The following is a 22,022-nucleotide window of genomic DNA, read 5'->3' as shown; positions in this document are numbered from 1 at the left end:
ATTGATGATCGTGACGTCAGTGAGGTGCTTGTGTTTCTGTTGCAGTGGCGCCGAGGTTCACTAAGATTCCCACGGATCAGATCGGCGTGTCCGGCGGAGTCGTGTCGTTCGTCTGTCAGGCCGCAGGCGACCCGAAGCCTCAGGTGTTCTGGAACAAAAAGGGCAAGAAAGTGAATTCACAGAGGATCGAGGTGAGAAACACACAGCAGAGAATCAGATCACGAAACAGCCAGTCGTGACAAGCATGAATGAATGAATAAATAAATATATATGTATGTGTGTGTGTGTGTGTGTGTGTGTGTATATATACAGTGGTGGCCAAAATTATTAGAACACTAGTAGAACAAACTGAGACTAAATCCAGAAGAACTGTGTCTCAAGACGCTTCAAGAAAGCTCCTTCAAAGCTACAGTGCTGTTAACAGTTTTAAGCACTTGTGTAAAAATGCTGTAAAAAATAATGTCATAAATAGGTTTTCTTCATCAATTAATTTCTGTTAACTAAATTAAAGGTGCCAAAGAATGGGAAACTGTATTTACCTCGGCATAGTTGAATAATAAGAGTTCTGTTCATGGAAATGACATACCGTGACCCTCAAACACCATAGTTTCCTCCTTCTTATGTAAATCCCGTGAATAAAAAAGACCACTGAAAAACAGGCGAATCAGAACATAGCACAGACTGTGACGTTACAGTCAGGATCACTAACAGTTACGCCCCCAACATTTGCATAAACCCGCCCATGTTCTAGTCCAGCTGCCAGCGAACCATCAGAAGCTCTGCAGGTATTGTGAAGAAACAAGCGAAGTGTTGAGTTTCTATACCGGTATAAAGGTCTAAAACTCATCATTTACATCTTCTTCATCCATAAGTAACGAGTGCATAATTACCTCTTGTCTGGACAGATGTTGTTAGGAGTTTTAGGTACTTTCCCCTGGTGACCGTCCTGGCTCAGTCAAGATCGGACCACTCGGAGCTCGATGAGGTTGTGTTCAGGTTCATTAATAGTAGTTATTATTAATTAATCACTCAGAGACTTGTTTTAAAAAGTTAACGAATCACCAAAACACTGGTTTCGTTTTATTAAAAAACAATAACTCATAAGCAAATAACAAAAATAACAGCAAGTAATCTTCACCACGAAATGTCGGCCCTGGACTTTATTCTAACTAGCATTTATATAGTCTTGCATATCATTTGCATTAATCTCATTAAAACCTCCCATAATTCTTCCATCTTCTGCCAGCGCTTGTGACCGCCTCGTCCCTCGAAGACAGGGAACAGGAGCTTTGTCTCAGAAGCTGCACAAAACAGTGTCAAAAGTTCAAAAGGAAAAATTATGACACCTCTAGATAGCAAGCGTGTCTGCTTCTATTTTAAACTATAGAAAAAATTGTAACACCTTTTTAAAACGCAAGCGATACACAAGCATATCTGCCTAAAGCACAATATAACACCTCTAGCAGGTGTCAAGAGCGTTTTACGCCACGGTTAACTAGAAGATCCATCCTGCACTCGAGCTGCAAAATGCATCCCCTTGTTTTTAACTGTTTCGTATTGATAAGTCAACTACCCATATACACACATAAACACACACACACGGTTTTATCAGGTGTGTACAGTAGATGATTAGTTACCGTGTGTGTGTGTGTGTGTGTGTTCAAATGTCCCAGTTGGACAGTAACAGCTGAAATCAGCTTCTGTGTTTTCCAGAAAATCAGTCACATCTGAATATTACTCAAAATTGCATTGTTGAGAGAAAAAAACACAGATACAGTGGGGCAAAAAAGTATTTAGTCAGCCACCAATTGTGCAAGTTCTCCCACTTAAAAAGATGAGAGAGGCCTGTAATTTTCATCATAGGTATACCTCAACTATGAGAGACACAATGAGAAGAAAAATCCAGAAAATCACATTGTAGGATTTTTAAAGAATTTATTTGCAAATTATGGTGGAAAATAAGTATTTGGTCAATAACAAAATTTCATCTCAATACTTTGTTATATACCCTTTGTTGGCAATGACAGAGGTCAAACGTGTTCTGTAAGTCTTCACAAGGTTTTCACACACTGTTGCTGGTATTTTGGCCCATTCCTCCATGCAGATCTCCTCTAGAGCAGTAATGTTTTGGGGCTGTCGCTGGGCAACACGGACTTTCAACTCCTCCAAAGATTCGATGGGGTTGAGATCTGGAGACTGGCTCGGCCACTCCAGGACCTTGAAATGCTTCTTACGAAGCCACTCCTTCGTTGCCGGGCGGTGTGTTTGGGATCATTGTCATGCTGAAAGACCCAGCCACGTTTCATCTTCAATGCCCTTGCTGATGGAAGGAGGTTTTCACTCAAAATCTCACGATACATGGCCCCATTCATTCTTTCGTTTACGGATCAGTCGTCCTGGTCCCTTTGCAGAAAAACAGCCCCAAAGCATGATGTTTCCACCCCATGCTTCACAGTAGGTATGGTGTTCTTTGGATGCAACTCAGCATTCTTTCTCCTCCAAACACGACAAGTTGAGTTTTTACCAAAAGTTCTATTTTGGTTTCATCTGACCATATGACATTCTCCCAATCCTCTTCTGGATCATCCAAATGCTCTCTAGCAAACTTCAGACGGGCCGGACATGTACTGGCTTAAGCAGGGGACACGCCTGGCACTGCAGGATTTGAGTCCCTGGCGGCGCAGTGTGTTACTGATGGTAGCCTTTGTTACTTTGGTCCCAGCTCTCTGCAGGTCATTCACTAGGTCCCCGTGTGGTTCTGGGATTTTTGCTCACAGTTCTTGTGATCATTTTGACCCCACGGGTGAGATCTTGCGTGGAGCCCCAGATCGAGGGAGATTATCAGTGGTCTTGTATGTCTTCCATTTTCTAATAATTGCTCCCACAGTTGATTTCTTCACACCAAGCTGCTTACCTATTGCAGATTCAGTCTTCCCAGCCTGGTGCAGGTCTACAATTTTGTTTCTGGTGTCCTTGACAGCTCTTTGGTCTTGGCCATGGTGGAGTTTGGAGTTGGACTGTTTGAGGTTGTGGACAGGTGTCTTTTATACTGATAACGAGTTCAAACAGATGCCATTAATACAGGTAACGAGTGGAGGACAGAGGAGCCTCTTAAAGAAGAAGTTACAGGTCTGTGAGAGCCAGAAATCTTGCTTGTTTGTAGGTGACCAAATACTTATTTTACCGAGGAATTTACCAATTAATTCTTTAAAAATCCTACAATGTGATTTTCTGGATTTTTTTCTCATTTTGTCTCTCATAGTTGAGGTATACCTATGATGAAAATTACAGGCCTCTCTCATCTTTTTAAGTGGGAGAACTTGCACAATTGGTGGCTGACTAAATACTTTTTTGCCCCACTGTAAGTCACATCGGTGTATAAATTACATTTTATTATTATACTGTAAAATACCAGTAAATGAAACATTTACAGTACAAACATGATGAACACTGATATCCTCTCTCTCCACAGCAAACTCTTTAAATGTAACTGTACTCAGAACAGAATGAAAGATTTAAATATAAAAGAAACATAAATTATAGTGGCATTCATTGTAAACAACATTTATTATAAACCCCAAGCCTAAACGAGTTAATTTAAAGTGCTTTATAAATAAACGTGCCTCTCGCTCCTCTCACATTCAGCACCAGTACAGATGTGTGTGATTTCACCATGTTTTACGTGCTTGACATTAATTGCATTATATAAAACTCACTTAAGAATAGAAGTCAAAGCATGTTTCAGATGATAAAAATGTGACTTATTCTGGAAAATCCAGTCAATTCTGTGAAGCAGTCAATGGTCCCCATGCAGAAAACAGATTATTAAGCATTCTAAATAATATTTGAATTGATATCTAAAAATGCAAAAAACAAAAAGAATTCTGTGAGGAGCAGGTTTAGGGTCTGGAAGTAGAAAATATCATCTCAGTAGAAAAACAATAGCAGTCAATGGAGCATGTGTGTGTGTGTGTGTGTGAGAGTGCATGTGTGTGTGTGTGTGTGTGCGTGTGTGTGCGTGTGTGTGTGTGTGTGTGTGTGTGTGTGTGTGTGTGTGTGTCTGTGTGTGAGAGAGTGCATGTGTGTGTGTGTGTGTGTGTGTGTGTGTGTGTGTGTGTGTGAGAGAGTGCATGTGTGTGTGTGTGTGTGTGTGTGTGAGAGTGCATGTGTGTGTGTGTGTGTGTGTGTGTGTGTGAGAGTGCATGTGTGTGTGTGTGTGTGTGTGTGTGTGTGTGTGTGTGTGTGTGTGTGTGTGTGTGTGTGTGTGTGCACCTGCGTCCTCACAGCTGGTGATGGAGAGTCTTTATTCTGCACTTTTGTGACCAAACAGGAGGGGGTTTGAACTAATCTGTTCTCATGAATATGCAAATGAGATGCTAATGAGCAGAGCAGAAGCTTTATTCCTGTACAGTCACTTAAACAGCAGAAGAAAGGCCGTGTTTCTGCGGGGAATGGAGCTCCTAAAGCGTGTCGCCTCTGTTAGCGGCGGAAATGAATCCTGCTTCGCCTGAAGTCAGTGTCAATCACGTGTGAAATAAGCTGACGGAAGCATAAATGAGTTTAGTTCAGCTCTAAACTCTACCTGAATGTTGAACATGAATTCAGAGCTGGCTGCTGATGTCACTTCCTGTGTGTGTGTGTGTTTACTGTAGTGTGTGTGTTTCATTCCTCACTGGATGAGTGTGTTTAGTGTGTGTTCTGTGATCCCAAATGAACCTATTAGACTGTAAATACTGCAGAATTACCTTCATAAACTCTTAAAGGTCTCCATATTTGATCAGTTCAGTTATTCGGTCAGATAAAAGTCATTTATTTACATATGTTGGTCATAAATGAGTTATTATTTCATCTGCTGCAAGACTCTGAATCTGAACATAATTCAGCTTCCTCTTTGCTGATCTGATAACTGTGATCTGCTGTGATTGGTGGATGTCTGCTCATTCCGCTCTCTCATTGGTCCAGACCATAGAGTTTGATGAAGGGGCGGGAGCAGTGCTGCGTATCCAGCCACTCAGAGCGCCGCGGGACGAAAACGTTTACGAATGCGTTGCCAAAAACACAGAAGGTGAAGTCGCTGTGACCTCCAAACTGTCCATCATCAGAGGTGAGATATTCTATCATCATAATCGTTATAAACTCATAATTTCCTCCAAGTGTACTGTATATTGCAGTCACGCAGCAGAAAATAATGTTGTTCCTTTGTCTGTTTGTTTTGTTTTCCAGTACAAACCTCTAAACATTCTTAATCAAGATACATTACCCGGAGATGCAAAACGACTTAAAATATTAAGTATTGTTTTCTGAAAAATGTATTAAGATGAAGTGAGTTTATGCTTAAAACAAGAACAAATATCTGCCAGTGGAGTCAGAATAATCTTGTTTTTATTTTGAATCAAGTTGATTTTTCTCCTTAAACTCTCTTCATTTTAATTCTTTTTTTTTTTTCGAAAACAACACATTTTGCTCCTCCAGTAAATGTGTCTTGATTTACGCATGTCAGAAAATCAGATTTTGCAGTGAGATATTTCTGTGATTATTTGTACTCGTCTGTTGTGTAATGAATAACCGTCATAATGTTGATTTTAAAGCGTCTGATTATTCACAAGTACATGTGTTTAACATGTTAAGGACCAAGCGAACAGATGTAGTTGACTCGAGCGGAAGAGACAGCGTTGGTCTTTGTGTCGGTGCTTCGTTGGCTGCGGCTGGGCTTGTTTTGATTGGCTGGCCGTGTCACAAAGGCCCCGGGGCCCGGCACATGCTGTCTGTCTGTAATCGAGACGATAGTGAGACGCTTGGCTCGTGGCTGCATTTAAAACACCATCAGCTCAACGCTTGTGTCATTCATCAAGAACTGGCTGTCAGACGCGCAGAGAATCGTCCAGAAACACATCTTTGGCTCCTGAGTCCTGCTCGCAGTGTCGGACGATTACCGTTTTTTCAGCTGCATTTTCAAAACTTTACACACAAATCCAAGAATTGCACACAAAATGCAAAATGCCTCACATCTCTCGCAAAATGAAGCACTGCATTCAGAATATCACAAACACATCTCAAAATCAAACATTTGCAAACACCTTTGCCATAATATTACAGTTTTTTTCATCCGCTTCTTCCACACTGTTAGATTTGTGTGCTACATAGAGAACTGTGTGTTGTGTTTTGCAAAAAGTGTCAAAGTCTGAGAATCAGTGTCTGGTTTTGCAGATTTGGTGTGTGCTTCTGCTGTTTGAGCGTCAGCTTTCAGAAACTGTGTGACAAGGAAAGATTGTGTGTGGAAGCAGATGAGAAAAACTGTAAGCGAGAACGGCAGTGGATTCTGATGCTGCAGGCGAGCGCGTCACGTGTCGTGAACGAACCCCCCGTGGATGTATATTCATGAGCGGTAATGAATTAGTTAGTCTGGTAATGAAGCGTGATACATTGGCAGTCACAGTTTATTTAGTGAGTGGCGTCGCATCGCTGTGACCCTGCGCCCACAAACACAGCGCCGCTGTCACACACACACACACACACACACACTCACACACTCACACACTCACACACAGACACACACTCACTCAGTCACTCACTCACACACACACACACACACACACACACACACACACACACACACACACACACACACACACACACACACACACACACACACACACACACTCACACATACACACAGTGACGGACAATTTCCGGAGCATTTACAAATCATTCGGCAGATTGTGGTTGAGGTGTGATGCACGGCGGGACGATATCAGCTTTAAAAATAATCACAGTCATCAGTTACTCATCACACACACTACAGTGTTTCTGGATTGTTAACACACTGTAACTGATTCATTCGGCACAATTTTCCAAACCATTTATACAGTTCTTGAAACAAAGACACGTTTCTCAAAACTTTTCACACACGCTCCAATTCGCTCAGCGTTTTCTGTGAAACTCTACACAAGAACAGCATCATTTTGCACAGATTTAACCATGTTCTCATTCAGAAAACACAAACACACAATATAACTACCTCAAGAATCACAAAATGAACACAAATAGCACACAGGCAGGAAAATAGTCTGCGTATTTGTCAGGTCTGTGTGTCATCTGAGGCCAAAGTTTGAGTCTGAGGATGTGTTTTGACTGAAATGTTTGACTTTGATCTGGAAGTCTGAGGTTTGCACAGGTTGGTGTGTAGTTGTGAGATCGTGTTTATAGTTGTGAGAAAATGGTGAATTGTGTGTTAGCAATATTTTTGAGATGTTTCCGTCCCTCCACTGCGTAACCAAACTTAAAAGATCCAAAAAGGTCATAAAACAAATCCATATGAATCAAGCGGTTTAAAAGAGATGAACGGATGCGAACACGCATCACAAATATTAAACCTGGGTTACATTTCAGCCTGAATCTGTTTATTGTGTGAAGCAATCGCATCTCTTCACCTCTCGATTAACGTGGATTCATTTCAAGACGACTTTATAAGCTTTTTAAAAACATTTATGTTTTGGTTACCTGAGCTTTCAGTGGAGCGACAGAAACGTCCGAGAGATTAAACCGAGTATGTGTTTGGAAGCACATCACTTTAATTCAAACATTAGAAGCAGTTGCTTTGGATTAAATTAGCAGTGACTGCTTTAAGATGTTTATCTGTTTGAGTCCAAGAGGCTTAAGATTGGTTTGTTGTGGTCAGATGTGAAGTGTTCTGTGTTAGTTGAGTTTGTGCTGTGAGAGGAACGCGAGGATGAGGAGGAGGACGAAGCTGGTGGAGGTTTGACTGGAGCTGTGTGTATGGAGAGTAAAACACAGAGTGTGTGTGTGTGTGTGTGTGTGTGTGTGTGTGTGTGTGTGTGTGTGTGAGTGTGTGTGTGTGTGTGTGTGTGTGTGTGTGTGTGTGTGTGTGTGTGTGTGTGTGTGTGTGTGTGTGTGTGTGTGTGTGCGTGTGTGTGTCTGTGTGTGTGTGTGTGTGTGTGTGTGTGTGTCTGTGTGTGTGTGTGTGTGTGTGTGTGCGTGCGTGTGCGTGTGTGTGTGTGAGTGACTGTGTGTGTGTGTCTGTGTGTGTGTGTGTGTGTGTGTGTGTGTGTGCGTGCGTGCGTGCGTGTGTGCGTGCGTGTGTGTGCGTGTGTGTGTGGGGTCAGTTGTCTCTCCAGCAGGTTGGTTGCAGTATCAGCTCATAAAGTGTATTATGGTTGGGCTGTATCTCTTCCTCACTTGTGGTGTTCAGATGTCTTCTGCTCTTCTGCCGCATCCTTCAGTGCATTAGCTGCAGCTTCTGCTCCACAAACCACTGACTAACACACCGTTTCTGTGTCTGTGTCTGTTCACCACTATCTGCTCATCTGAGACACAGCTGTGTCGAATCTGTCCCACTGCTCTCGTTCAGACGCGCCCGGCCCGGAGTCCCCTGAGTCACACACACACACACACACACACACACACCAGTGGGTCAGTCACACTTTTACTGGTCTCCCTCCATCCACCAAACAACATCATTATGCAGCTTTAATCAGGCCGCACCTGCTCCGACACCAGCGTCACATTCATGAGCATCTGTGTGTGTGTGTGTGTTCAGTCTCTCTCGCTGAAGTGTGTGTGTGTGTGTGTGAAGAAGAAATGGCCTGTTTGTCTTGTCATCATTGGCTCTGAGTGCTGGCGTCTGCAGCGGCATCGTTTTCCTCTGTAAACACACTCGGGCGATGAGTTTCTCCGCTCCTCTCAGACGGCCCTCAGGGACACGCCGCGCGTTTTTATTGTTAGTCTGACAGCAAATTTTCATTAAAAACGTATATCCATGTAAAGGATTTTTTAATGTCAGTCTTATTAGCATATTTTTTATCAAGAGATGATGGGTTTATGTCAGTGAAGTTCATTCATTTGGCTCTTCGTTGGTTGTCGTGGTACGTTCAGCTGTTTTATAAAGTCTAATGTTTGTGCCTGACAGGCTGCCGAGGCCCTGACCTCTGACCCTTGACCTCTGACCCCTGTCACACTCATTAGCCTATTGTAGAATAAGAGGGATTGACAGCATCAGCTGAAGGGAAAGCGATGCGAGTTACAACGTTATGATGAAAGAAGTGTTTCTTCCTGATACAGAGTCCGTGTTGATTCACGTCGTGTTCTGGGTTTCAGGAGCAGATGTGAATCGTGGGATCCGCCGCCATCGTCTCTCATTCCTACTAGAGAAGCACCGAGTGTTTAGCAACCGAATAAGCGAAAAGACTGAACAATGACACTTTTGGTGACGCGATCAAATAGCAACCATACAGTGAGAGCCGCGCACTCTTTATAATACAGAAAACACAGCGTGGAAGCGTTTAAAAGTGTCTGAGAAACACAGAAATCATTAGAAGCAGCGACAGACAGACGTTTAGAGCTGATCGTGTCTCTGATGAGACGAGGAAGAGCTGATTGTTGCTGGTTACTGTGTGATGATTGAAACGATTAGTAAATAACCTGCAGAACGTGATGTTTTCAGCGATGACGAGCTCGTTAAATCTGCTCTGAAGCAGCTGCTCACAAACACGTTTATCAGTTTCTACGAGCATGTGACGATGTGATACGTGCGTCAGACATCTTTCTAGATTCATGAGAATCATTTATAAATCTGCTTTTGCCCAAAAAAAGCTCTTCCTGCGGGTTTCTGCCAAAATAAAAGCTGAGAAAAAGCAGGAATAAAATAAAGTAAGACAATAATAATAATTACAACAGCTCTATTAATACATTTATTATAACATTCACACATAGTGTTCAAATTGGGATCTGTAATATTTTCTTCTTTTGTTTTCTTCTCAGCAAGGCTGCATTTATTTGTATAATAAAAAATACAAAAACAATAATATTATGAAATATTATTACAATTTTAAATAATTGTTTTCTATGTGAATATGTGTTAAACTGTAATGTATTTCTGTGATGCGCAGCTGTATTTTCAGCATCATTACTGCAGTCTTCAGTGTCACATGATCTTCAGAAATCATTCTAAGATGCTGATTTGCTGCTCAAAGTGTCTAGTTTTCCTTCTTTTTTGTCTTTAGCCAATCACATGCCTGATTCAAGAATGGTGTCTCAAAAATGACAAAAAAAAATATATATATAGATATAGATAGATAGATAGATAGATAGATTTTTTTATATATATATATAACTTATTAATTTTAAGTTAAATTGTGCTTTGTTTGGTATAATATCTGCTAGAATGTTAAAAAATGTTAAATAAATACTTTTAAATTGTTGTTTTGTAATAGATTTTTTCTTTGAAAAGCAAGGCAAAACAGAAAAAAGCACATTTTGGCTATTTAATTCATGCAATGGTGAAAAAAATTGGCAAAATGCATGGGGAAAAAAATGTGAAAAACCATGTTCGGTATTCGGTTTCGGCCAAGAATGTTACTTCCGGTGCACCCCTCAGTCACGACCCGTCACCGGAGGATCAAACACCGATCTCAGAGACTCCAGCTCTTATCGAGACGAGCTCTCGCACCCCAAAATCAGCAAATGATGCCCTTCGTGCCTGTGTTTACTGTAACCTCCTCATCTCTGCTGCCTCTCTAATTAAAGCGAACAAATAATTAGCTTAGCTGGCGAGCGGCGCTGTGTAACGTGTAATTGATGGTTAGGTGAACGCGTGCGCAGTGATTATGTAGGTACATAATTACACGGTGCAACTTCACCATTCCAGCGCCAGACGTGTTTGTTGCTCCCATTTACCTCTGATAATTTCAGTGGTTTGGAGGAGATGACTGCTTTATTTATATGAGCATAATGAATGCCGCCCACTGAAAGCGATATGCTGGAAGTGGGTGGGTGCCGCTGTGTCAATATCATTTCATCTAAACTCCCTCGTAAGTGGGCCGCTAATACGAACAGATGCGAGAAAGAGTTTTTAATCAACTGCCTTCCAAGCACTGATGAGGACATTTATCTCGCAGGACGTTTCCAACAACTGATGTTGTGGCGTTTGAACTCGGATCGGTGAAGTACAGCCGCGTTTGTCCTCGAGCTCAACGGATGCTGTCTTTTAGTTTTTTATTAAACACTACCTAAAGCATCAGTGTGTTTGTCGTAACGCACTCCTCCGGTGGACTGCTTCAGTCACGTTCACTCCTTCAGAGGTTTATTTTCTCGCTGTTGTTTCCAGACAGGTTTCCGTCTCCGTCTGTAACGGTGATCTGTTCAGTTCTATCAGCATTACACTGTAAAAATGCACATTACTTCTATATTCCTCCTCTTCTCTTGCTCGCTTCCTAATCTAGTTGTCTAATAAACCTGGCACTGTATGTTCTGATTATCGTTGGCTCTTTGACGAATTGCATTTGTTCCTCTTTCGTAAGTCGCTTGGGATAAATGCGTGAATGTAAATCAGGCCCTTTTAACTGATGTAAAATATTACTGATGAATCTTTGTCTAGTGGAGATGACTGGATACTGATCTGATAATATTCAGCAGTCGTGTGTGTTTTCTATCAGAACTAGTGAACTTTGCAGTGATGTCTGAATTTGTTCATGATTTCATTTGATTCATTCGGACAGTTTACTGACGCACTGAATCGTTTGCAGTGATTTCACACACCTGAATAGTGACAGGATATTTTTGTAAGACAGAAAACAAAAAGAGTGGTGACAAATGAGGTGGATATTTCATAATCCATTGTACTGTAGGAAACAAAACATGCAAATGACTTTCATCATTAGACAGCAATGAAGCAGCTGAATTTATATAAACATACAGCGGTGGCCAAAATGATTACAACACTAGTATTTTCAGCAGCTAAAAATGGTTTTAAGTCAGTTATTTCTATCTTGTGTCAGGAGGAAATATCAGTTTACATTTCCAAACATTCATTTAGCCGTTAATTGTAATAATCCAGTGATTTTTGAGATGAGATCTGATCATCATCATCTGTCTGGAGTGACATGAAGAAACAGAGCAAACGGAGACAGACTAAAGGCCCCGATATACTTCAAACGAAATTGAAGAACGAACTGATATGACGTCATTTCGAACAAAATCAGGCTGAAATGAAGTTCGTTTTGAGTTCGTTTCGGCAGTTCGAAGCAGCTCACCAAAGCGAACTTTCTGGGGGATGTAATTTTGGCTCCTAAACACCTTTGAGCTAGCATTGGTCCGTGGCAGGAAAGGAATGAAAGGAAAGAGTAAAGATATAAAGATAGCAAGTACCCAATACATGTGTTTCACATACATCTTACACCATACTGCTGCTGCTGCTGTTCTTTCAGTAAGCTAATTTAAAAGGTATGCAATAAATGAAATGCCATGACATACAATAATAAATCTATGTTTTTATCAAATTATGACAACACATAAAATATAAAAACATGTAATAATTTATCCAGTTTAATAAAAGACAGAGATACACCATCATTGCATCGTTGCTGTGTTCAGAGCAGACGCATGTTTATATGACTCTACGCCCCGCCTCCAGCAGCGCGGACGAATGTTCGAAAACAGCATACCGTCTTCTTTTTGCCCCCAAACGAAGAACGAAAGCAGACTTTGTTTGAAGTATATTGGGGCCTTAAATCCAGAAGAACAGACGCTTCGAGAAACCTCCTGCAAAGCTACAGTGCTGTTAACAGTTTGAGGCACTTGTGTAAAAATGCTGTCAAAAATAATGTCATAAATAGATTTTCTCGATCGATTAACTTCTATGAACTAAATGAAATCATCACGTGTTGTGAGCATGCTTTGTGTTTAAAGCAGGTTTTGTCCTCGCTGCACTCGAGCAGAGTTTCTCAGGAGCTTTGCAGGAGGTTTCTTGAAGCAGAGACACAGTTCTTCTGGATTTAGTCTCAGTTTGCTCTGTTTCTTCATGTCACTCCAGACAGATGATGATGATCAGATCACATCTCAAAAATCTCACTGGATTATTACAATTAATGGCAAAATGAATGTTTGGAAATGTTTCCTACTGACACACACTACAGCAAAAGATAGAAATAACTTAAAACCATTTTTAGCTGCTGAAAATACTAGTGCTCTAATCATTTTGGCCTCCGCTGTGTGTATAACAATCTGCAAAAAACAAGAGCATCATAATATTGTGAAGTTTTCTGATGGTGGCCTGATGAACCGGATAGAAACGCTCCTGTGTAAATGTATTTCTGACCTGTTTCTTGTAGTGTTTGAGCTGACTCCGTCTAGTCGTTACAGCTTGTGGTGTGTGTTTGGTGGATCTGAAGAGGTGCAGGTTAACACAGCTCTTTCTCTGCTGCGATGATGAAACGTTTGCTCCGCTCTTCTGCAGAGGACCTGCTGCCCTTCGGCTTCCCCAGCATCGACATGGGTCCTCAGCTGAAGGTGGTGGAGCGAACCCGGACCGCGACCATGCTGTGCGCCGCCAGCGGGATCCCCGACCCCGAGATCTCCTGGTTCAAGGACTTTCTGCCGGTGGAGCCGGCGCTCAGCCAAGGGAGGATCAAGCAGCTGCGATCAGGTACGGCTTCACCGCAGACTTCTCTTCTGCTGAGCGTCAGGGCTGTGATTGTGGAGACTCTTCACGCAGTGATTGCTGAGATTAGCAGGTAACGCAGACAGAGGTCTCCTCTCGATTGCGCTCGCGCTCAGCGCTTGGAAAGGTGGTAATTTCTGAAATGACCACTTACTTTGAGATTTTAACCACAGCCGGGAGCTACGAGAGTTCGATTGGATGACTTTAGGCTTGAGCAGCGCAAACCATCTTTTGATGTTAAAATAGTACTGCCAGGATTTACACGGCAAAAATGATTTTTTTCTTAGTACTTTTGTCTTGTTTTCTAGTATAAACATCTAAAAATTCTTGAATCAAGATGAATTTACATTAAAGGTAAAATGACTTAAAGGGGTGGTTGATTGCGATTTCACTTTTTTAATGTTAGTTCAGTGCAAAGTCTTTCAAAATTCTGGCATTTTAATGCCTACAAAAACGACTGGTAAGGGACTACAACGAGTTACTTCCCGGGTCTGATACGTCACAAACCCAGATAAACCCCGCCCCCGGTGACACGCAACAAAGGGGGCGGGGCCATGCTGCGCTGCTTTAGAGAAGAGGAAGAGAAAACTAGGGGTGCACGTAAAAATCTATTCATATATGAATTGCGATTCTGTCTTCTAGCGATTCTAATGGATTTACAAGTTTCAAAATCATATGTTCTAAAGCAGCGGTTCTCAATCCTGTTCCTTGCTTCGCCCTGCTCTGCCTCTCTCTCGCTCTCTCTCCAACAATGAAATGTTCCATTTATACACTTATTTTCACACAGCTATGACAAGCGTTAAACATGGACATGTGTGCGGTTGCTGTACTGTATTAAAGCTTTAATCAGGATAAAACCGTATATTAAAAGCTAACAGAAGCAGTAGCACTTACAAATAACAGTGTATCTAAAAGTATGAGACAACAACCAACAAAAACATACCATTAAGAGCCGTGCTTGCTCAGGTTCTGCGGATCCTCTTCACTAATATCCTCTGCGTCTCAATCGGGCTCAAATTGATAAGCAATATTGACGACGCCATTGTTTACAATACAACCGGAGCACATGCCGCTGAGCTGAGGGGCGGGACGTTTAGATGTGCACTAGAGGCGGTTTAGCCAATCACAACACACTGGACCAGCTAACCAATCAGAGCCCATTGTGTATTTCTGAGGGAGGGGCTTCATAAAACCAGGAAATGATCAGCGCGTTTAGAGGAGAAGGGACAGAGCGGTGTGAAATAAAGGTAAATTATGTGAAAAATAATGCGTTTTTTAAAAATGAAGCATTAACACATGTTAGACTGCACCCCATAAACACAATCAAGCCTAGAAAAAAACAGTCAACCACCCCTTTAAGATATTATGTCTTGTTTTCTGAAAAAAAAACTAAATTGTTAGTTTTTGCTTAAAAAAACAAGCCAAAATATCTGCCAGTGAGGCAAGAAAAATAATCTTGTTTAGATTAAGATTATTTTTCTTCATAGCCATTTTAGGCTATGTAAGTTATTATTTTTAACCCTGTTACAGACACAAGCGTCACTATATACTATAGTTTAATTAGAACTATGTGATAGTTTTCACGTATATAAGCGGCATTTTAGTTCCTCTTTCACTGGGATTGTTTCAAATTTTGGACTTATTTTTTAGAGTGAATATGTGAAAAGTTGTTTTTAAACCAGGATTCCCTTTAGTTTGAATCTAATGCTGAGAATTGAAGAATATAGAGATAATGGCTGGATTCACCAGTATATTTCTGATTACACAACAAAAATATTCAGGTGCTTCTGAAGCATCTCTCTGAAGCTGTGATTGATTCAGATTCATATATATATGAATAATGATGCTAAACTCTATAAGCGTTCGTTGATTTCCTCCATCACTAATTTCACGTCTCTCATATCACTTCACGCTCACTCAGTAAAATCATTTATGCTTAAATCAATATTTCATCTCCATTTGTTGATTTATTTGGTAAGTATTCGTGGAATAAGCGAGATCATGTACAGCGTTTGTTTGCTGGCTGTACGTTATCCCTCGCTTATACACACACATGTATATATACATGAATCTACTCCATAGGATTAATGTATATGATGTATATGATTATATATAGTACTGATATATAATCAGTCTGATTGTGAGCGGATCATTTGTGTTGTATGAAGTGCGTTTGCGCTGCTGTCACTCACAGCTTTCGTTGTGTTTTTTTTTCTCATTGTGTGTTTTTCTCAGGAGTCTTTGGTGAGTATCTGTTTTTTCTAGACCAACCAAACTCTCCTCATCCACTCCCGCGGGTCGATGGCATATGTTTAGCGCTCCGCTCATGTCATCCTGCAATAAACATGCCCCTCGTCCCCCCGAACCTCCTAACGAACCTGATCTCGCTCCCTGCACCTGTTCCCTAATGAGAGGTGAAGCCGAGCTCGCTCGATCCGCTCGACAACAAAACACACTGCCGACATCAGGAGACGCTTGTTTTAGTGCAGACTCCAGAAACAGGTCTTAATTAATCAAAAACAGGTGCACACACACACACACACACACACACATGCATCATTTGTTGTTCTGCAGAATGAGTTTGGAGCTTTATCCAGGGCCTGCTCTGCAAAAAATGATTCTCTTACTTAGTATTTCTGTCTTGTTTTCTAGTACAAATATCTAAACATACTTGAATCAAGATGCATTTACTTGACAAGCAAAATGACTTAAAGGTGCCATAGAATGGAAAACTGTATTTACCTCGGCATAGTTGAATAATAAGAGTTCTGTTCATGGAAATGACATACCGTGACCCTCAAACACCATAGTTTCCTCCTTCTTATGTAAATCCCGTGAATAAAAAAGACCACTGAAAAACAGGCGAATCAGAACATAGCACAGACTGTGACGTTACAGTCAGGATCACTAACAGTTACGCCCCCAACATTTGCATAAACCCGCCCATGTTCTAGTCCAGCCGCCAGCGAACCATCAGAAGCTCTGCAGGTATTGTGAAGAAACAAGCCAAGATGGCAGATCATGTTCCAGGCTGTGCAGGGGATGTGAAGTGCAGGGATGGGTCGGTGTCTGTATTCAGAAAGACACGGAAAGCAAATAACACATTTTAATAAAATAACGCGAGCCACTAAAGGGACATAGGGATAGTTTCTTATAAATAAGTTTGTGCCATCGCGAATCTCCAAAGTGAAAGTAAAAAGCGATTTGAAAGCAGTTTCAGTGTCCAGCATATTAATAGCAGATCCCTGATGCCTGCATTTTATATACAGTATAATTACCTGACGATATAACTGCGTGAGAAAGTATTGAAATATATATTTTCCCAGTGTTTCCCTCCTGAGGTGAGCTACTGAAATGAGCCGCACTGTGAAACACAAGCAGAGCTCAACATTATTATTCATGACCCTCCCAAATAAGCCAATAACAGACCGTTTCATTCTAGGGACAAATCCTAGGGTTGTAAATGCACATGTAAAACCGTTTCTGGAGATTTTTTGCCCCACATACCTTCTATGTAGATATCAGAGAACAATTTAAAATATTGTATCGGTGCATTCTATGGCACCTTTAAGATTTTAAGTCTTGTTTTCTAAAAAATGATCAGAATTTAGTTAATGCAAGTAAATGCATCTTGATTCAAGAATGTTTAGATATTTATACTAAAAAAAAAAAATCATTTTTTGCAGTGTGTACCGTGATGGTGGCTGAACAAACTCAGGGTTACAGGATTAGTTTTGAATTGACAAAAACAAACCAGAAAACATCTTGCCATGTAAGTGCAAGTATAGAGTTGATCATATTTATAGGTGTAAAAACACTTAAAAATCCAAGCTCATATGTAGTCATATTTAAAGCTATTGATTCTAAAACCTATTTATATTGCGTATTATCTGTATGTTTATATTAATTTAAAATAAAAGCTTAATAATTATTATTAAACTAAGCTGGCTTGTGTAATGGATTAAGGGTATAATAATTATATAAATCATATCAAATAATTATAAAAAATAATCATCTTTAAAAATAGTAAGATAGTTCATCCAAAAATCATCTACTTGCCCTCTTGTCATTATAAACCAGTTTCAAAGACATTCTTTCTTCTGCGGAACACAAAAAGCAGATATATTGAAGAATGTTGGTGAACAAACAGCTCTGGTTCCCATTGACTTCCAATTTTTTAGTCCATATAATGGAAGTCAATAGGAACCATAACTGTTTTATTGCCAACGTTCTTCAAAATATCTTCTTTCGTGAAAGACAATCATTTCAGTTTAGAAACTATCACTTTAAGAAATCATCTTTGGTCATCTGTGTTTTCAATACATTTATTGTTGAATCTTTTTATTTTTCCAGTTGAACAGTGTCCAGAACTAACACACGGCCAGCATCATCATTAGATTCAGAGTCTGTGTTTTAGTTTAGTGTAGCAGGTTTGGAAAAGCGTTCATTTTGGGCGCTGATTGTGCGTCAGATTTCTCTCAGATGGATGACGGAGAGATTCGGAGGAAGGTGAGCGAGTGTCATTAGACAGCATTAGAGAGAGAGACGTGTGCTCCTCGGGTAGATCTCCAGCTGTTTCTTCATCGCTCGATCGCTAGTTAAGAGCATGAATGAAACGCAGATCAAACTAAAAGACTCGTCTGCCACATGTCTTCCATCACCTCGTCTCCCGCTGCCCTGATCTCCGTTTGTCCCTGGCTCCGTGTTCCCATGATGCTCTGCGGTGCTTCTGTGGTGTCTGCGTATGTTCATCTGTTGTTTCTCTCCTCGTTTCTCCCTCGTTCTCCTGCACTGATTATATTCACTGATCATATTCAGTGACGCTTCTGTTTGCAGCTGCAGAAATCCATCGAACAGAAATAATGGTGAACACGTGAAGCTTGGACTGAGATTCAAAGATCTGTGTGTGTGTGTGTGTGTGTGTGTGTCTTATAAATTGCACAGAATTAAATGCTTTGAAAATCTAAAAATGCCTACTGCAAAAAATGATTTTCTTAGTATTTTTGTCTTGTTTTCTAGTATAAATATCTAAACATTCTTGAGATTTTAAGATTTTAAGTCTTGTTTTCTAAAAAAAAAAGGAGAAAATTTTGGTTAGTTTTAGCTTAAAACGAGCAAAAATATCTGCCAATGAGGCAAGAAAATAATCTTGTTAGGCTTTGAATTAAGATAATTTTTCTTGCCTCATTGGCAGATATTTTTGCTCGTTTTCTAAAACAACAAAACCTAACAAAACAAGATTTAAAATCTTAAGTCATGTTACCTGTCAAATAAATGCATCTTGATTCAAGAATGTTTAGATATTTATACTAGAAAATTTTTTTTGACTGTGCGGGGAGACTTTGTACAGTATAAAATCATTTTGTGTGTAAAATTGCAGTGTTTCTCCATCAGTCTGAGTCTGAGTCCAGCATCACTGAAGGTCACCGTGTCCTTCACACACACTGTGTTTAAGGCCGTCGGTGAATCCTGAGCACAGTCTGTAGGTGTTGATTCCGCCGCAGTGATTTCACACGCTGTCAGGCTGCCCACAGTCGCATTTACATGACAAAACACACGCGCTCAGAACGCTGAGTCAGTCTCCATCTTCTGATCACGTCTGCGTGAGGTTCTGTGTTTCTCTGCTCAATCTCTGCATCACGATTATTTCCGTCCACTTCAGTTTTCATAGCTCAGTTTATTAGTTTACAGATTTTTTTAAGAAATCATCTGAATGCCTCTGAAGTGACTTTATGTAAAGCAGAAATAAAATTGATTTCATAATTATTGAATTTTACAACATTATCAGTGTCAGTTTCCTGTTTATTACTGTGAAGCTGCTTTGATGCAATCAGTCTAGTTGTTCTGCGGCCTTGGTTCCAGAAGTATTTTCCCATTCGTTTTTCCCACAGGGATTTTTAAAAAGTCTTCGTTTAAGAGTTATAAACAAAACCAACCGGCTACAAGGTGAATCACATCATTACAAACTTTGATTTAAAGCAAAAAAAAAGTATTTGGAAATCAGAATGACGAAGGTTCAAGACTGACTTTATATTTCCATTGTATAAAATAGCTGTTTAAATGAATGACAGTCAGTAAGGATCTCCATAACTGAGGCCAATGCCGTACGCATCTCAACGCATAGCCAACGATACGATACAGTAAAGATACATATGAAGCAGCTGCCGATGCGATACGATTCATCACGATGCAGTGCGACACGATTTCAATTTGATTCAACACAATGCAATACGATGCAATGCAATTCAATGCGGTACAGATAGTTGGCATTTATTTCTTTGGTCCAGACAGACAGCCCTGTTAATCTACATTCTGTGTGACTCTCAGGACTCGTCTCGGTCTCCGTAGTTTTGTGATACGTCATATATTCACACAGCAGCAGCGGTGATGAGAGAACGCTCTTGAGAAACGGTTTAGAGAGGAGAAATCATTTTACATGTAATATATTGGTCACTAATTATTGGTCACTTTCTCAATAATAAAAGTATAGCGCATCTACTAGTAATTATGTATAAAAGAAAATCGTTTTTACCAATGCAAATATGTTAGAAAGGATGCATCGCGATAAAAATGCCAACTTGTATCCGATGCGTACTTTTTTAAATCAATGCATTGCATCGTTAACTTTTATGCCGATGCACTGATGCGAATCGTTGAATCTTACCATCCCTAACCCTGATAGCACGCGTACATCACAGAGACGTCTATTTGACGTCTGCATTTACGTCTGCAAGACGTGTTTTTTTGATGATTCCTATCAGATGTCAAATAGACGTTTATTTGATGTTTTTAAGATGTTTATGATTCAGAAAGTATGTAAAACTGACATCTTACAGATGTTTGTACACAGCAGAGGCTTTCCAGATCAAGTGATCTTTAACAGACATCTTACAGACGTACGTGTGTTATCTGTAAGATGTTAGTTTTACATACATTCTAAATCACATACATCTTAAAGACATCAAATAAACGTCTATTTGACATCTGATAGGAAATGTCCAATAGACGTATTGATGAGCAAACACTAAAAAATACGTCTTGCAGATGTAAATCCAGACGTCAAATAGACGTCTCTGTGATGTAGGTGTGCTATCAGGGAGTTTAGAGAGGAGAAATCAATTTACATATTATATATGGGTCACAAATTATTGATCAATTTCTCAATAATAAAAGTATAGCGCATCTACTAATAATTATATATATATCTTACCATCCCTAACAGCCAGTCAGAGGTGGATGTGCTTGTGTCGCGTGTAAAATATGAAGCTGATGAGTGTGTAGAACATAAAGGAAGGTTTGTAAAGCATTTTGAGATTTGCTGTGACTGTAAATATTAATGCTGTGTTTGTTTTCTCTCCTCCTCTTTCCTTTACTTCTCTTTTTCTCCTCTTCTCCTCTGTCTTGTGTCTGTCTGACTGACCTGTCTGTTTCTCTGCCCGGCTCGCTCTGTCTCTCTCTCTCTCTCTCTCTCTCTCTCTCTCTCTCTGTCTCTCTCTCTCTCTCTCTCTCTCTCTCTCTGTCTCTCTCTCTCTCTCTCTCTCTGTCTCTCTCTCTCTCTCTCTCTCTCTCTCTCTCTCTCTCTCTCTGTCTCTCTCTGTCTCTCTCTCTCTCTCTCTCTCTCTCTCTCTCTCTCTCTCTCTCTCTCTCTCTCTCTCTCTCTCTCTCTCTCTGTGCAGGTGCGCTCCAGATCGAGCGCAGCGAGGAGACCGATCAGGGGAAGTACGAGTGCGTGGCGTCTAACTCTCAAGGCGTACGCTACTCGTCCCCTGCTAACTTATACGTGAGAGGTATGGAACACAGTAGGTACTCCGTAGGTAATACACTTTCATGCACATGTCAGCAAAGACAGCTTCTTTAATTTACCCAGCAGCCTCTGCAGCACTTCTTCTGTAAACGTATATATATATATATATACGTATGGCGTCGCATTGTTATCGCGCGTCTGCTCTTCGCTGTGTTTTATCTGAACTTTGAGGGACGTCGAGCATCGCAAGCAGAACAAAATTCTGTTTTTATGAGCTTCTTCCAAGCAGAGATTGATTCTGCTCGTGAGCAATTCGGAGGAAACGCCCAACTTTATCAACTCAAGTGCTTCCCGTCGGGGTTCATTCGCGATTCTCGGCTAATCGAAGCATTAAAAAAGCTAATTGATTTGAAATGAATTGGGTTTACAGGCATGTAATTGTTTCTGTAAACTCAATTAGTGATATTTGCTGTTGGGCTGAAGCGCTCACGGCCTACTGGTCTGGAAAGATCCTCCGCAGTTTTAATAGAGAATAAAAGAAGGTAAATGAGGTAAGATGAGTAACGAGGGGGTAAAGAAACGGTCCGGCCCTCTTCAGCACCGGCCATCAATCACGTCTAAATATCTGCTCCGATGAACGCGTTATATTAGATATTCATGTTATCAAGTGCTGCATGATGCCTCTACTAATATTGCAAATGTTTGTGTGCTTGTTAATTGTTTTCTTCATGATTTTTTTTTCAGTTGTTTGTCTGTTTGTATGTGTTTAAATTACTAATGGAAACTAATTTGACTTTAGTGTTCACTACATTCATGATTTACAAC

At 40.5% G+C, this 22,022-nt stretch overlaps 1 protein-coding gene across 1 annotated transcript in view; it reads left to right on the top strand.

Annotated features, from left to right (window-relative positions):
• LOC131553972 (receptor-type tyrosine-protein phosphatase S-like) overlaps positions 1–22,022 on the top strand; it is an 85,114-nt gene that overhangs the window by 12,043 nt on the left and 51,049 nt on the right. Inside the window, 4 exon segments of the mRNA XM_058798975.1 lie at positions 46–191; positions 4,963–5,104; positions 13,250–13,438; positions 21,130–21,240. Of these exon segments, the coding sequence (XP_058654958.1) occupies positions 46–191; positions 4,963–5,104; positions 13,250–13,438; positions 21,130–21,240 (588 nt within the window).

The sequence above is a fragment of the Onychostoma macrolepis genome, chromosome 02 (genome assembly GCF_012432095.1).
Source record: "Onychostoma macrolepis isolate SWU-2019 chromosome 02, ASM1243209v1, whole genome shotgun sequence".
NCBI classification, from domain to species: domain Eukaryota; kingdom Metazoa; phylum Chordata; class Actinopteri; order Cypriniformes; family Cyprinidae; genus Onychostoma; species Onychostoma macrolepis.
The sequence above is the reverse complement of the archived record's forward strand: the minus strand, read 5'-3'. Positions and strand labels throughout refer to the sequence as shown.